A 16,407-nucleotide genomic window follows, 5' to 3' on the forward strand; every position below is an offset into this window, starting at 1 on the left:
ATCTCCAATTAGGTTGCTAGGCTTCCAGACAACATTTCAGAGGGTATTAATTCCATTTCAATAAACAATCGTTTTTTTTTAATACACATTCTACATATGTATATTCTTATTTAGCCTGTAGCCGTCCACCCCTGAACGTAAAATCCTCATCTATCTTTCTCCATGTTGAACGGTTTTGAGCTTAGGCAATATATTTTTTTAATGAACTAAAATTCTAAATCCCCTTTTAACGCATAAAATGTACAAAGGAGTAAAATGAAGCTATTTTTGCTTGGTTAAAATTGTTTTAAAATCTTTTGAAACAATGATTTGTATGCTGCCAAAAAATCACCAATCCGAATAAAATTATTTCTTTTAAAAAATGATTTGCGCATGCCTACTTGAATTTAATTATTTAAATATTCATTCTTGATTATTTTTTTATAAAGTAGTTTTTCCTGTTATTCGGGTCAAGGAGATTGTTATAAATATTATTTGTGTCAGCGAACACCTAGAGCAAGTGAACGATCTTCAATAAAGTGCGACCATAATTTGTGGTGATTTCTGATTTGTGGTGCGACCTTTGACTTTGACGTTTACTTGACGTTTGATGGCAAAATGATAAGTTAATTTTTGGATAAGTTTTAAATGCTGTAATACGAAGACATTTGTATGATGTTCTTAAAAATATTTTTAGTTGTGTCTGAAAAATAAATTTACCGCATTGCACAAGTTGATTAAATGTCAATTTAAATATTTGTTAGACGTGAATTATCTGATGATATTGTTGTCTTTATTGTATAGGGAAAATGTCTTACCGAGGACTGGTAGACGGGGAATGTGGTGGAAATAATACTTTAGTTAATCTCGCTACAATTTTATCAAGAGATGGCGCAATCAATGCCAGGCCTGGAGGAATGCAAGGAGATCAGTTTGTGGACGAGTTTATCACCCAACACCAACATCCTCCTCCTCAAACATTCCACATGAACACCCTTCTTCACAGCTTAAGAGACATCCAAGAACAGGGTCAGTCAAGTTCCAATAATAATCATAATCAACAATGGATGAAGGAATTTTCTCAAGCATCTAACGAGTCTTTGTATGCTATACCCGCTGGCCAAAGATTATGGAATATGACTGCGCAACCTCCGCAATATCCAATGATTGCGCCGCATCATTTGGCATTCCAGCAAAATATGATGGAAAGGACAGTGGTACCGCTTCAATATCTTGATGACAACGAAATGATTACAAATTTAAGTAATGAAATATCTACCGAAACTATGACTCGAGACAATGTTCAGCAAGAAATCCAGGAAAAAGCTAAAGAGTTAGTAGAAGCTGTAGTAGATCAAAATGTTGCATATAGTCAATTTATAGACTTCATGCAAAAAGTAGGTGGTGGGGAAATTCCTATAGAAATTCCCGAAGCGGTTTCGACATCGAGAACTTATTCCAACCAGGATGAGCAATTAAAGAAATTAACAGAAAATTATCAAGACGAATGGGCTAAATTAAGTGATGTGCAAGAACATCCGTGGCTCTCTCAGTTTAATCAAAAGAATAATCCTTTTACACAATATACCTTTACTCAAGAAAATACTATGTCAGATAGTACTAACGCTTTGGAAATTGGAAAAGAACGACTCAAAATGGGAGATGTGCCCGGAGCAGTGCTATGCTTTGAGGCCGCCGTGCAACAAAACCCTTCTGTGGTAGAAGGATGGCTACTACTCGGGACCACTCAAGCTGAGAATGAACAGGACCCGCAAGCCATCGCTGCTCTCAATAAGTGTGTAGAATTGGACCCCACTTGTCTCGCCGCTTACATGTCCCTCGGTGCTTCATACACTAATGAAAACTACCCTCACCTCGCTTATCAATCTTTCAACAACTGGCTCAAGGCTAACCAGAAGTATTCCGATCTAGTTCCCCTCGATATAGATTTATCCAATATGAACAACACATTATTACAAAACCATATCCAATCATTATTTATAAGGGCTGCTCAAATGAACCCTTCGCTAGTGGATCCGGACATCCAGTGCGCTTTAGGAGTTTTATTTAATATTTCTCAAGAGTATGACAAAGCCACTGATTGTTTTAAGGCTGCTTTAATGGTTAAATCGGATGATTCTCGCTTGTGGAACAGATTAGGAGCAACTTTAGCAAACAGTGAAAGATCTGAAGAAGCTGTAGATGCGTATTACCGCGCATTATCCCTAGAACCCGGTTTTATAAGAGCTCGATACAATGTAGGGATCACATGCATGAATTTAGGCGCCCACAAAGAGGCCGCTGAACATTTTCTACATGCCCTTAATCAACAGGCAAAAGCTCGTGGATTAACACCAAATTCTAAACAAGAAGATACCAGTTCTACAATATGGTCAACACTAAGAATGGTTTGTGCTTTTATGGCTAAATATGATATTACTTCTTTAATCGATAACAGAGATTTGGAACAACTCAACAAACATTTTGGGATGGAATGAGTTAATCTTGCAGATAACTTTGTAAATAATATGTTCCTTATGGTACCTAGGGAATATGTTCACGGCGGGCACAAAAAAATATCTATTGTTGTAATGCTACATCAATGAATTATGAAAGAAAAATTACGCTTAAATTAATAAGGAATCTTATCAATTATAATCCAGTTTGGATTAAGATATAATTAAAATATTTTCAATAAAAAAGCATTCGAACCAATTTAGGTTTTGGCAATTACAAAAAAAAACATTGTTTCAATACGGACTTTGTTTTGAGGCATGGACCAAAGTCCAAACTTTATACATAAAGTATCAATTTATAACTTATTACTATATAATCTCTGAATTTATTTTTGACCAAAGTGCATACTCTGTTGTGTTTTTTTTTGCTTAGTGCATTCCCAAATTATATGGAGATTGTACGAGTGCATTATTTTTTTTAATGATATAAATATTTTTTTGATGGTATAAATGACTTTTTCCATTATTGAGGTTTTCAATAATGATTCTGTAGGTGTTTTTAAATAAATTTTATTTTGAGAAACATCTTATAACTAAGTATTTTTAATAATCCTCTGCGCATTTTTTATTTCTGCATCGCCATAAATGTATTCCTTAACCATGTTATACTTCTGTTTAAATTTTTTTATTTTTATATGTTTATTATTTTGTTAATATAATCGATAATTGCGCATTTAAATTTATCTACCTAATTTTTATAAAAACTTAACCACATTAGGTGTATTTCTGTTGAAAAATTCAATTTTAATGTTTATTAATTTGTTAATATGATCGGTCCTTTAAATGAACGTTTTTTAAATCAAATATATACTTTCGCACAATTTATTTGTTATTTTATCATTAATAATTTGACAGATTTTCATGTGGAAGAGTAGGGGTGAGTAATGGATTGAAATAGGTTATGTTACACGGCATCATAATTCCTTTATCTGCACCTCATAGTGCATAAGATACTAAATTGCAAAAAAGATGCCCCCATTATGGAAAAAAGTAGTTCCAGTGTATGACTAATTTTTTTTTCAATTTCTTTCAATAAATTTCTAGAATTTATTTATTTAAATCGGGTTGTGGCTCTTGTCGCAGACTCGCAAATCAGAGGTCCAAGGTTCACACCCCCCTCTACCACAACTGGTTCCCATTTTCTAACAGAGAGTTATTTACAACTCATTGAAAATGACCCCCAAAATTGAAGTATTTGGGTAAATCATAAGAATGCAAATATTTCTTTAAAAAAAGAACTACGTACCGCGCGTTTCATATAATGTGAATTGATTTTGCTGAGTCACATTGTTATTTTTTAAATTAAACTAATCAAGCACTTACCCGGTGATGGCACCTACTCATGTAAGTATATGTATAAATAATATATCCATAGAGGCAGCAAACGAATATTTACATCTCGGAGATAAAATTGTACTTGGCAAGGAAAATCAAACGGAGATCAAGCAAAGGGTTGGGTTGGGATGGGCAGCTTTGCCCTAACCTCCATTAATCTTAAACGAAAAGTGTTTGATTCTTGTGTTTTTGTTTGCCACTTTTTGCCATGTTTTTCCAGTACTCATACGTGGTCTGATGGTCTCAAACATACATATGGGTTTGAGACCATCCCACTATCCAACTAAAGTGCGTATAAACCGAGTCACAGAGAGAGCCATGGAATGAGCAAAACTGAGGATTAGTCTTAGAGATAAAGTAAGAAAAGAAATCATAAAAACCAAAACAGAAGTGCTGGACATTATTGAAAGAGTTGCAACGTTGAAATGGCACTGAGGTGGTCAATCACAGACTGTCTTACCTCTCAGCTTCCAGAACCAACCTGCCTCTGCCTGGAAGAGCAGTCAGGCAGCTGAATATTGTCAGTTTGGAGATCAACATCTTTCACATCAGTGAAACTATGTTTAAGAGGCAAATACTCTTGCTATTGGAGAGAATTATGCCTTAATAATGTTGAGCCGTTGTTAAAGTGCTCCTGGTTTAATATGTTGTCCCAATATAACGGCTTAAGTATTTTATCTTATTTAGGTAAAATACATTAATAACATTTTTTTTTATTAATTAACATAGTTACATAAAATAATACATGTTTTTTTTCTATTACAATGAACTTTTATATATTTAATTAATGTTATAACTGTAACTTTCCAAAAAAGACGCTAGCTCTTTGCTTGGGGAGTAACTTACACTGTTATAGTTATTTATTAATTAAAGTTATATAATTTCAAATATACATGAGAAAAAAAATACACTAATTAAAATAGAAAGCTGTTTTTACTTGGGTTCAACAAATTTCTTTCAATTTGAAATAGAATTTTGTAAACAATATACCGGTTTCGAAGATAATTAGCCAACAAAGGAACACGCTACCATACCCAAGCATTTACATTTCTCCGCTCACTTACCTCCAAAAAGTCGCAAGGACTCATCATATGAGGTATGTAATATCATATTATATGGTAAAAATAGTAAAGGTATCGTCGAAATAAATAAAAATAGAACACAAAATGCCGAACACTGTCAAAGTGGAAAGGAAGGTCTGTTGATATCTATCAATAGACCGGCATTTCCTGAATTAGTTTTCTGTAGTTTCCTCTTCTTTAAGCAAAACCTGTGAACACCTTTTAGGAACCGCTGCTCAAGATTAGTACCCATATATATGCTAGCACCTTAGATAAGTGGAATAACCTCCCACCAACCTGCTTCAGGTTCCCCCACCGGTTTATTTGTTTTTTTGTATAGATTCTAAGCTTCCGTGATTACACTGAGAACAATATTCTGTATGTATTATATTCGTTTTATATCACCCGCCGATGTGAGTCCTCTGCCAAAACTATAGTTAGGTTCTTTTAAGAGAATAAAACGTGTAACAGTAATAGTTTTTATTTTGATAATAATTTATAATGAAGTGTAATCAAATGAATGGTGATTCAATTAATAATATTAATTTCTTCTTCTTCTTTTCCACATCCGCTCCTAAGTGGAGCATGTGGACATCGCCAGTTGCCTCCAGTAGACCCTATCGCCCGCCAGCACTCTCGCTTCTTCCCATGTCAATCCAGCGCCCCTTAATTCCGCCGAATAAAGTCTAAAGATCGTCATTGACGGTCTTCCAGGACGGCGTGATCCCGCAGGTTTAAAGGAGAGGCAACTTGGGTTTTGGTTCTCCTAAGGCATGCGCAGTACGTGTTCAAGCCAGGACCACCGCCGCATCCTCAAGACGCTCGTTATAGGAGGCTGCTGTGTCTGTTCTCGGACTTCAATGTTAGTTATAAAATCGAACCACCTTATACCTAATATTCTTCTCAAGCACTTACTCTCAAAACTCAGAAGTTTGGTGTTTTGAGCTTTGGTAAGGTGCCAAGATTCGCACCCATATAGAAGAACTAGCATTATACAAGAGTTGAATAATCGGTATTTCGTTTTGACCGAGTAAAGACTAGAGTTCCAGACAACACGCATTATGTTAAAAGTTGCTCCAGCAATTCCTAGGCGGGTTGCAAGCTCTATGCATGCTTCCATCCTCAGTTATGTGTACTCCCAAGTATTTAAAGCTGTCAACTTTCTCAATAATTTAATTTATTGCAATTATTATAATTTTTATCCTTATTTTGTCTATTATGCATATCACATATCATAGAGGAATTATAGAATAAGAAAAAACATTTTTCAAAACTATTTATTGAATGTAAGAAATAATAGATACAGATCCATTTTATTTAGGTTAGTTATTTATACTATGTTATTTAATAAGGATGTCTTAATGCTACATTAATATTAACACCAGGTACATAACTTTTTAAATTAATCATAAAATTAGTACAAACAAAACGTAACTTCAATGAAACATAATGAAGTAGGTCAATAGACAACTTTTGTTGTTCAATTATTCCCACCTTGCCACAGCATCCAAGTAGCAGGGAAGATGTCTGTTTACAGAGGGTGTTCTTTAAACCTTGTCACATCCGAAACCACGATGATCAGCATGGGCAAGAAGACATATTAGCATATTTGAAAAAATATTTAGAACAAAGAAAATTAAAAAAATAAAATATTAAAAAAACAAATAGTTACTTACTTCTGCAGGGGAGAAGTGAGTGGAGCGCGGCGCAGTATCAGACTCCCTCCTGCCCCCTCCTTGTTTCTCCCCTGCAGAAGTAAGCAACCATGTGCTTTTTTAAATATTTATTTTTTTTAAATTTTATTCATTCTGAAAAATTATTTTAATGTGCCAATATGTCTTCTTGCTCATGTTGACCATCGCAGTTTCGGATGTGGCAGGGTTGAATGAACACCCCATATAGACACATGACGACTGAGCGCTCACTGCATTCTATTTATCGAAAAAAAAAAATTACTTAGCTTATACATACCACTGAATTATTAAAAACCAACTAATCTTAAAATAATTATATTTTATAATTGTATTTTAAAATAAGAGAGAAACTAAACAAAAATGCATACAATGGAAATATTTTTCAAAATTGGACTAGTGGGAACATCAAATCAATTATTTTTACAACAAAATTATTTTGAATATCATAAAGTTAGTTACACAAACTCAGTTCTATTTCTCTTTTGATTTTTAAAAAGTATGGTATATCCTCGGGTAGTGACAGAAGTTTTCTGTTTCATAAACATATTTTTTCAATTAAAGAAAAAAAAAAGAGAAATGGTTAATACAATTAAAAGAAAAGAAAGCTGGAATACTTTAAACATTTTATATTAGAAGAGAGGCACGAAATAGTCCGTATCATATTACAAGGAAAAGCTTAAGAAAAATGTAGTGCAGGAAGACGAGATATCTCCTGGCTCAAAAACTCAAAAGAGCGGTTCTACTGTAGCTTCACATCCTTATTTAGAGTGGCTGCGGACAAAATGAAAATTGTCATGATGATGGCCTCCACCACGAAGTGGCAGTTTAACAACTTGCTAATAATGCATCCACTGGCGGCTCCTGACTGAAAACCTTGGCAGTGCATTTTTTTACATTATGTCAACTTGTATATTGAGTCAATTAATATGATGGGTCTGACATTATAAACGAGCAATAGTATGACAGCCCGCGCATCGGAACCAGGAATGCTAAATTCGCCTAACGCCTATGCACGTTATACGTAACTAAATTTGTACTAACATCATGTCGTAACGCATGTTCAAAGTGACGTTAAAAATGAACTTCAAACATTAAATCTGCGCATGCGCTGTCAATGCCCTGAGTGTGTATATTGTCTTCTCCTTTTGATTCACTGGTATGAAGCGTAGTTTATCTCGCTCAAATCAGGGTTTTAACTGATATAGTATTTTTCATACAAATTTAGGGTAAAGGATTGTGCAAAACAGAATATACACGGGGATAATAATTGAACGTAGTTATGCAGAAAGTAGCCAGTCCACAATTTTGAAAAAATGAGATATTCGTGTTATCAGGTGCAGTAAGGTCAATTCCATGTTCTGCTAAAAACAGCCAAACTGCTTTCATACAAAAAACTGTAATAATCACCTTCTGAAAGTAGTGTCGACCATAAAACAGCATATCTCAATTTGCAAAAAAACACCACAGCACTAGAAAAATCTGACGGTATTTTAAAAATAATTTAAACTGGTCAAATACACAATTAGATTCTTGTTTGTAATATAGAAAAACAAATGCATTCATTGTTTATCTTTTGTCAAAGTCCAAAACATTCCAACTGTTGTGTAGATTTGATTATTCACTTGTTTCATAAAGATGCTATTATCTCAGTTTCACTTTTCTATGGCTGACTGCTTTCTGCATAACTATCTCAATCTAACTAGTTCAATTTTCTAGACTAGTACCTATATATACGCTAACTCCTTAGATAAATGGAATAACCACCCACCAATCCTGCTTCAGGGTTCCACCACCGAATTATTTGTTTTTTGTGTAGATTTTAAGTTTCCGTGATTACACTTAGAACAATATTCTGTGTATAATTATAATTACAAATATTAGGACAATAATTGTCCCCGAGCATATTCTGTTTTGCACAATGTTTTGCACAATCCTTTACACGGAATTTGTATGAAAAATATCATATCTGCTAAAACCCTGAAATGAGGGAGATAGACTACACTTCATACCGGTGAATCAGGCGTTAAAGTGAGAAGCGCAATTATTGTGCATGCGTAGACAAGATGAGAAAATTGCCCGCTAGAATAGATCTTGCTAGTATTGAATATAATTATGTTGTATGAGTTTAATGTTGCAACGAATCCCAGTTTCTTTGTATGACATATTTTTACTATCAACAAAATTACTAATTTATTTACGAATATTCTTATTTGGCAGTGCACTGCACTTATGCACATACTAAGGAACTGCCTTTGAATGCATCCTTCTGTTACTTATATTTTAAATTCTTAGTTAATTCAAAACCGAGTTTGTGATCAACTTAAATGTTTAAATTAAGCAAAAGTAAACAATTGAAAGATGATTCTTTAAGTTTGATATTTTCAATTTAAAAAAAATTGTGATAGGTAGGAATTTCAATGTTTTATAATTTTAGTAATAAAACATATCGTTAATAAAACATATCGTTAATAACTTAAGCCACTAGTTTGTTTATGTAAATTATTCTAAAAATGGTTTGCACCATTATTATTATCAACCATTCAACAATATTATGCTTGAGTGATTAAGATTATTAAAAAAAAGATAATTTTGTCAGTAGGACTACACAATATGTAAATAAATGCGTCTTGAGTAGGTACATAAATAAAGAAGCACTATTACAATCGTAATACTTAAAAATTTGCAATATTGTAATTTAATCTATTTAATCTTTAGCTTTTATGATCATAAAATATTTGGGCTATCAACACACAAAAACTATGTAATATACACATTTCAAATATGTATAGTATAAAAAAAGTACATTATTTTTCCAAGCCAAACAAAAATATGAAAACTACATAAAATAAAATAATCAAGGCCACCCGTTGTGTAAAATGATGTAACCATTAAAAGAAATTAATAAATAAATAATTAACAAAGCAAATATCACTTGTGATTTAGGATTAGTCATATAAACTTTCAAGTTGTCTTTTGATGTTACTGGAAGTGATATTTCTACTCCGCGTATTAGGGGTTTCAAACGCTACGTTAGATACAATATTCTTTTTTCCTTTTCCAACAGGCGTTTTCAAAAAGTTCACACTATCTTTTAAGGTTTTGAACATTTGTTGAGATTTCGAATTTTTAGGAGAACCGGTGGCAATATTGTTACTATTCACTACAAAAGATTTCAGAACAGTTTTTCTCAAATCTTGTCTTTTGGCTGATTCTAAATTAGACTGCGGTAATTTTTTAAACTTGGGGGAACTGAATATTTGCCGTGGTGATTCTTTTTTAGTGTTGTACTTCTCGCCAATATCTCTAGATTTTGGCAAGTTAAACTTTTTCCTCAATGGAGACATATTTTCTTTTTTGCTGCTTCCAAGTTTAATGTTCGATCTTCCTTTGTTACCCTTTGAACTATTGGGAGTATTTTCACTCCCTTCTATAGTTTGAATAGGAGACACCTTATATTTTGTAGAAGGTTTAGCAAATTTATCTTCACTAAACTTATCAAAGACAAGTTTAGCTGTTGAGTTTAATGAAACTGGAATACTCGTCCGTTTGTTCTTTTTTATGGATTTTATAGTGCCATCGTCTAATGATTTAAGTAAATCTTTAGTCATAATTAAAATATCTTCATTATTTTTTACACAGGACATGAGCTCTTTTTTATTCTTTGTCACCTCATCGAGAATAAACGTCAACGTTTTAATTTGGCTTTTATATTTAGAGTCATTTTCCTTTGCTTTGTGGTAAATATCTGTAATTTTTTGTTTTATGTTTGAAGATTTATTTGAGGATAATTCCGTTGTGCACAACACATCGCTGAGCAAATCAGACAACTGTGAATCGATAGAATTAGTTTCGGAAATCACATTGTTTTCCATAATACTTTTTTCTGTTGCATTGATTTGGGGAGAAAACTCCTCGTGAATCGAAAGATCAAAAGATTCATTAACATTTCTGTACTGAGTAAACATTAAAGTATTGGAAGTAGTAGGTTCATGAAATTCAGATACAATAGAACGACTCCTCAATCCATAGGTATGCTGTTCAGTATTAGCTATTGTTGATCTGTTATGATTCTTTGTTGGTTCCGTTAGTGTCGGTTTCTGAACAGCCTGTTTACTTATATTATTTTCTTTATTAAGCAATGTTACACTTTTAGAAACACCTGTAATACAACATAATAATTTTTAATTCAAATTTAGCTTTGTAATATTATAAATAATTTATGTTTATATATTCAAAAATGTAATAAACATATGTAAATGAATTAATTTCAAATTCACTCTTGTGTCTTCCCGTAGTATAAATAAGCATTAGTCTGCACACAAATTAACAAATTATAAAATCAATGTTGATAAAAAAATAATATTGTATTCACTTAAAATAATTATCCGTATGCTTGTTATCTTAAGATTACAGATTTTTATCTTACTACACAGACATTTTGAGCAAAGATATTTTGGAATGGGTAAATTTATACTATTTTTAAATACCTTTATTATTTGTTGTATCAGTTTGAAATCTGCCGGGGACCATTGTGTGTCTGGGAAGTTGTTTAGACTTTGGGTGTATTTGTAATGTTTGTGTTTCTTCGATCTAAGGGAGAAAAAAAATATTAAGATCATGTTCATAATATCACTCATAAGACATAATTTATTTATTTATTTGACAATTCTGTGGCTTGGGTCTAAAAAGGGCCAATGTCACAAAATACAACATTATGGCAGAGTAATTTTATGGCTATTTTGTGACATTATAATAAACTTAAGTGTTTGAAACTATCTTCAATAAAAAAAACAATACCACACATCGTGGGCCACAAATCGAAATTTTACTTCATTCAAAGTTTTTAACATGAGTTTTTGCTTGTTTTTTTAAATAATTTTACTTTTTATATTTATAGTTTCAATATCATTAGATGCATTTTTTAAAGATGTATCTATCTAACTATGGAGTTTTGTGCTAACTATAACTATATAACAGGTGGGGGTTTTGGTCATAAGTTAGTCATCGCAGTTGTGCGATTTGGGTCATTTATAATGCAAAATTAATGAATCTTTTTCTTACAGAAAAATATTACCGTTTCAAACATCATTTTTGTAATAAAATAACATTTCGGGGTTTGTGGCCCTTTTAATTTAAGTAGCCATATGTATGTGCAATTTTTTTTCAATATATGTATTTTTTAATCGACATCAAACCCTTGACAAAATGTTGGCAAGAATAAAATGAAATCCGACGTTGGCCCTTTTAGACCCAAGGACACATAATTATTGTAGTCAGCATTACTTTACGGGTTGTTTGACCCATTGCGTAATACATTGTAAAGCTATCTAATAATCTTACCTGCTTTGTTGCCATGAAATTGAGAGCTCTTCGCACAATAGTATGGTCAGTTTTCCTGGATTGGATCTGTTTTTTAGATGTTGATAAATAAGTTTTTTGCAATTGGTTTGCTGGTCTTAATGGTTTCTTTACAGAAGTTATCTCTGAAAAATTAAAAATACTTGTACATGAGAGTTGCCATTGAGTCAAAAAATACCTTCTAGGATTCTAGTTCCGTATCTCTATATCCATCAAGCATCAAATTACACTGGAACCTCGTTTTACATGGTTTGGAAATAACAGTCTAAAGTAATATAATTATACTATTAGTTATCAGAATGCCCTAAATCACTCTTTTACTTACTTAGTGTATAATATAATATATGATAGTGGTAGTTAATAATCTTTGTTATGATCTATTAAAATATTTTGACGTCATGTTATATTTAAGAAAAAAAAAGTACAACAAAAATAGTAAACGGTTTAATTATTTAAAATACCAAATTAAAGTAAACAAAAGTCTTACGTCGTCTATCGGGGGGTAGCATATCTGCAAACATGTCCACCAAGCGTTTGGGCTGAGAGATTGGGTGAGGAGGCATCGGGTTAGCCGGATTCTTCTGCTTTGTCCTGCTGAAGGTCATCTCCATCTCAGCGAGCGTGAGAACCCGGCTGGGAGTTCGTGCAGTACTCTTTAGTGCCATATGTAATGAGGAAAAAAAATTATATATTTATGTATTGACTATCATGGCTGCAAGATGAAAATTAAGTTTTTCAAAGCTATTTTACATAATAATAATATATTTATTTAGGAACAATAAATCACAAATCTTGGGAAAGAATCTTAAAAAAACTAAAAGCAATAGGTGAACTCTCTTTTTGAAAACACTTTACGAGTCTCCAAAGATATCAATGTTTTTTGCACTATCCTTATGTAAGTTGTCATACACATGTGAGATAGAGGATTAGAATATTCTGTATTTAATCAGTTGCGCTATGAGCATTTTGCTCACGCTAATTTCAAATTGCAATTTTTTTGCAGTATTTGAATATTTGGGTGCATGCGCCGAGGTACCTTCGTAAATTATCTTCCTTTGTCAAACGGGCTAGTTCACATTATTGTTAGTACTTGCACGTTAGTGCTGTGAAGTGCTTGTCATAGGTAGATCGAGCGTGCGGCATTTTGCTCATCGCACAACCAATGATGTACCAAAAATCTTTTTGACTTTTCAGTACGTATTTATTCCATAATGCTTAATACACTTCAGACATTGTCCAACTAGAGAAGAGCTCACGAGATGACTCAAAACCTGAAGTTATAACATTTTATAATTGTAATTACACTAAAGGAGGGGGGGGGGGGGACTCAACTCCAGAGTTATTACTAAGATCCAGACGGTTAGTCATATTTACACATAAAATATTGTACCTAATCTAATAACTTCTAAATTGAATTTATTTTTATTGTTTTAACAGGGATTTAAAAAAAATATTTGCACATTTGGGATTTCCAAAATTTATTGAATATTAATGTACCCACCTCTTTTAATTGTGAGGTGTTTTTCTTAAATTCCATTATTACCCTCTAAATAGGTATTTTTTGTTCCTAACAATTTGTAAATCTAAAAATACCATACTAATTTGTAAATCAAACAAAAATCACTTCTTCTCATAAGTCATCCGTTATAAAAATGCTTACAGTTATTTATTATTTATAATGCTTACAATTCTATGGGCGGGGGACACAATCACATAAGTCAAGATGCTTTACTTTTTAAGAGACAGTTTTCTGTCTCAAACATTGCAGGAATCAAATCTAACATTGAAAGAATGTCCTTTTTTTTCTCCATACTTATAGGAATTGGATTATTGCTAATAATTAAGAATACATAGTCATGTGATAACTCTTCAATGTAACGTTGTTTAAGGCATAAAGTTAGAAAAGGTTCTTCTTTGATAAAACCTTTTTTTTAGCCGATAACTAATAAATTTATTTTGTGTGATAAATTACATTGATAATAATATCCTTAATAACGTTATTTGACTTCCGTGTTTTGGAATACATAGGTGCATACTACAAGATGAACAAATATATTTTTTTAATAAGTTGACTTATGTGATTGTTCCCCCAGCCCATAGAATTATAAGTATGAAAACTTTAACAGACCTGGGCCCCGATTACAATGGAAAGTTAACATTTACCTTTAATTTTATCTACAAACTAAAATTAAGTTTTTTGTATGAAAAGCAGAATATGCATAAAAAAAATTCTTCCAAACGTGTTCAATTATAGGTTACCGACGAAGATACTTTAAATGTTCCTGCAAATATACTCATTTTCATACACAAATATCGGTTTTTCTTTATTTATTTATTTTTTTATTTATTTAACTTCTTGTACATAATGTTATTTGTACATTGGCGGGCTTATTGCCAAATGGCAATTTCTTCCAACCAACCAATAAAATAAAAGTTTTATTTTTATAATTCAAGTTACAGAACATATTCAATAGAAAAAAAAAAATTAAAAAGCTAAAAATATATAAAAATAGAAATAAACGTATTTGTTTATAAATTACCTTAAATCAAAACTATTACTCAATGGGAAAAAGGAAAAAAGAGGAAAAAGGAAAGGAGGAGAGATTAAGGAAGAGAAAGGAGAGTTTCTTCAGACGTGATTTAAACAGAGATAATGTAGTAACATCTTTGATGGCTGATGGGAGATGATTCCACAGTCGAGCCGCATGGACACTATATGAGTTAGAGAAGAAAGAGGAATTGTGGATGGGTATTAAGAGAAAGCCTTGAGAATTAGAACGAAGAGGTAAACCATGAACTGATAAGCGTTGAAATTTTTCACGCAGGTATGTAGGAGCGTTAGGACTATGAAGTACATTGAATAGAAGTGATAGTCTCTCCGCTGTCTAATTTTGAGCCATTTCAGTTGCCTACGATAATCATAAATGTGGTCATATTTCCCAAGACTAAAAATGTACCTTGTGCATGTATTCTGAAGTCTTTCAAGTTTATAGACAGTCGAAGACAACTCTGTTAACTTCCCATTGAATCGGCGCCCTGCTCTGATTCAAATTTGAATCGTGCAAGAGATGACACTCTGCAATGCCAAGTTTGATGAAATGGCCGACAGAGTCTTTCTAAGTGCCGACGTATGATATATAATGCCGGGAACTGTACTAACTGTATGAATATCGTATATATTTATATATCCTATAAGAAACCGCTGGTCAAGTAGTCAGCATAGTGGCTATTAGCCCAAGTATGGAATTTGGTTTCCGGCGAGGTCGACATGAAATGTATGTTCGAAGAGTTTTCACAATACTTTACAATTTCTTTGTGGACCAGCATTATATGAAGCCCCGATTTAATAAAAGAAATTGTTACACTGCAATTGGTAAGTCGATGGAGTGTTTTTACGCAGCATTGGGTGTGGATATTAAACGTGTTCTTTAGACCGTTTTTAAAATTACAAGTATATATATTTTTTTTAAATATCAAAAGCAATAAATACAACTTTGACAGTTAATGCTAGAAGTTCATATAATATTTAATTATGGACAATAACCGCAAAAATTTGCTTATATGAATGCTTCAAAAATTATACATGTTCTTTATCAATTAGAACAATGATATTTAAGTTAAACAATCAATATATATATTTAAAACTTTACTAATAGAATAACAAACATGACATATAATATTTATATAATTTTACTTCAGTGGCAGTATAAATACTTATCTTATTAGGTATTTTATAATACTTCGTGATAGTTAAAGGGAAAAACGATAACTAGTTTGTATAATAAGATATTATTATTTGAAAATATAATCAAGAAGTAACGTTTGATTTTTTATTCATTTTGAACTTATTAACGTTTTCTTCAGAGATAAATTACAAATCAAAAATTAAAATATCTTAATACCATAGAAATCGATGGAAATTGTGGCCACATTTAGTGGTAACCAGTAGGAAAAAAATAAATAAAATCGGGGTGTTAAGTTATATTTATTAATTGGTTTTATCCGAACAAGTTCACGGAAGGCCATTTTCTAAAACAAGGCTGTTTACATGTGAAAAATACAATAGATATGATACTATTGCCTTATCCTAGCTCTGCGAACAGCCTTGACCGTGTGGGATGAAAAATTTGGCCGCAGCTCACGCGTGAGCGCTGCAAAAATAAAAACACGACAGCGTTTATTACAAAAATGAATACAAGATGTATTGGAATTGTTACAGAATGAACTAAATAATACATTGGATTTGCCGAAAATGGAGGAAAAAAATGTGCGGGAGCGACACGTTCACGTCGAGTAAATCTCTACGGTCACAAGGTCCTGCCCGTGTCCATGCGTGTTCACACGAGGACAATGTGGCCACGCGCGGTGATAGGGGTACTCATTGTTCCGCGGAGATAGTCGACCCATCTATATCGGTGGCAATGTCTCAGAACAATTTTTTGATCTACAAATTGTTGTTTACTC

At 32.5% G+C, this 16,407-nt stretch overlaps 2 protein-coding genes across 2 annotated transcripts; one reads left to right on the forward strand and one right to left on the reverse strand.

The window, feature by feature from the left end:
- The first annotated feature begins 467 nt into the window (after positions 1-467).
- On the forward strand, positions 468-3,318 carry Pex5 (peroxisomal biogenesis factor 5). The gene has a single exon (XM_088225864.1). It carries the CDS (start codon positions 789-791, stop codon positions 2,475-2,477), a length of 1,689 nt encoding a protein of 562 aa, XP_088081990.1. The 5' UTR covers positions 468-788; the 3' UTR covers positions 2,478-3,318.
- Positions 3,319-5,060: 1,742 nt separating this feature from the next.
- On the reverse strand, positions 5,061-15,801 carry LOC148281947 (uncharacterized). The gene is made up of 5 exons (XM_088225870.1): positions 15,659-15,801; positions 12,431-12,607; positions 11,926-12,068; positions 11,073-11,175; positions 5,061-10,744 (listed from the first exon to the last, which is right to left on the reverse strand). Coding segments are annotated over exons 1-5 (1,638 nt in total). The 5' UTR covers positions 15,660-15,801; the 3' UTR covers positions 5,061-9,530.
- Positions 15,802-16,407: the final 606 nt, after the last annotated feature.

Source organism: Micrasema longulum, unplaced genomic scaffold (genome assembly GCF_059751315.1).
Source record: "Micrasema longulum isolate JH-2025_06_02 unplaced genomic scaffold, ASM5975131v1 h1tg000392l, whole genome shotgun sequence".
Lineage (NCBI taxonomy): Eukaryota > Metazoa > Arthropoda > Insecta > Trichoptera > Brachycentridae > Micrasema > Micrasema longulum.

What these genes read in the sequence shown, in the direction of transcription:
- Pex5 (XM_088225864.1), top strand. Translation starts at nt 789, where the DNA reads ATGTCTTACCGAGGACTGGTAGACGGGGAATGTGGTGGAAATAATACT.
- LOC148281947 (XM_088225870.1), bottom strand. An exon ending in ATTTCATGGCAACAAAGCAG is followed by an intron (nt 11,176 to 11,925) that starts GTAAGATTATTA and finishes TTTCTCCCTTAG; the next exon opens with ATCGAAGAAACACAAACATT. An exon ending in TGATACAACAAATAATAAAG is followed by an intron (nt 10,745 to 11,072) that starts GTATTTAAAAAT and finishes GTTGTATTACAG; the next exon opens with GTGTTTCTAAAAGTGTAACA.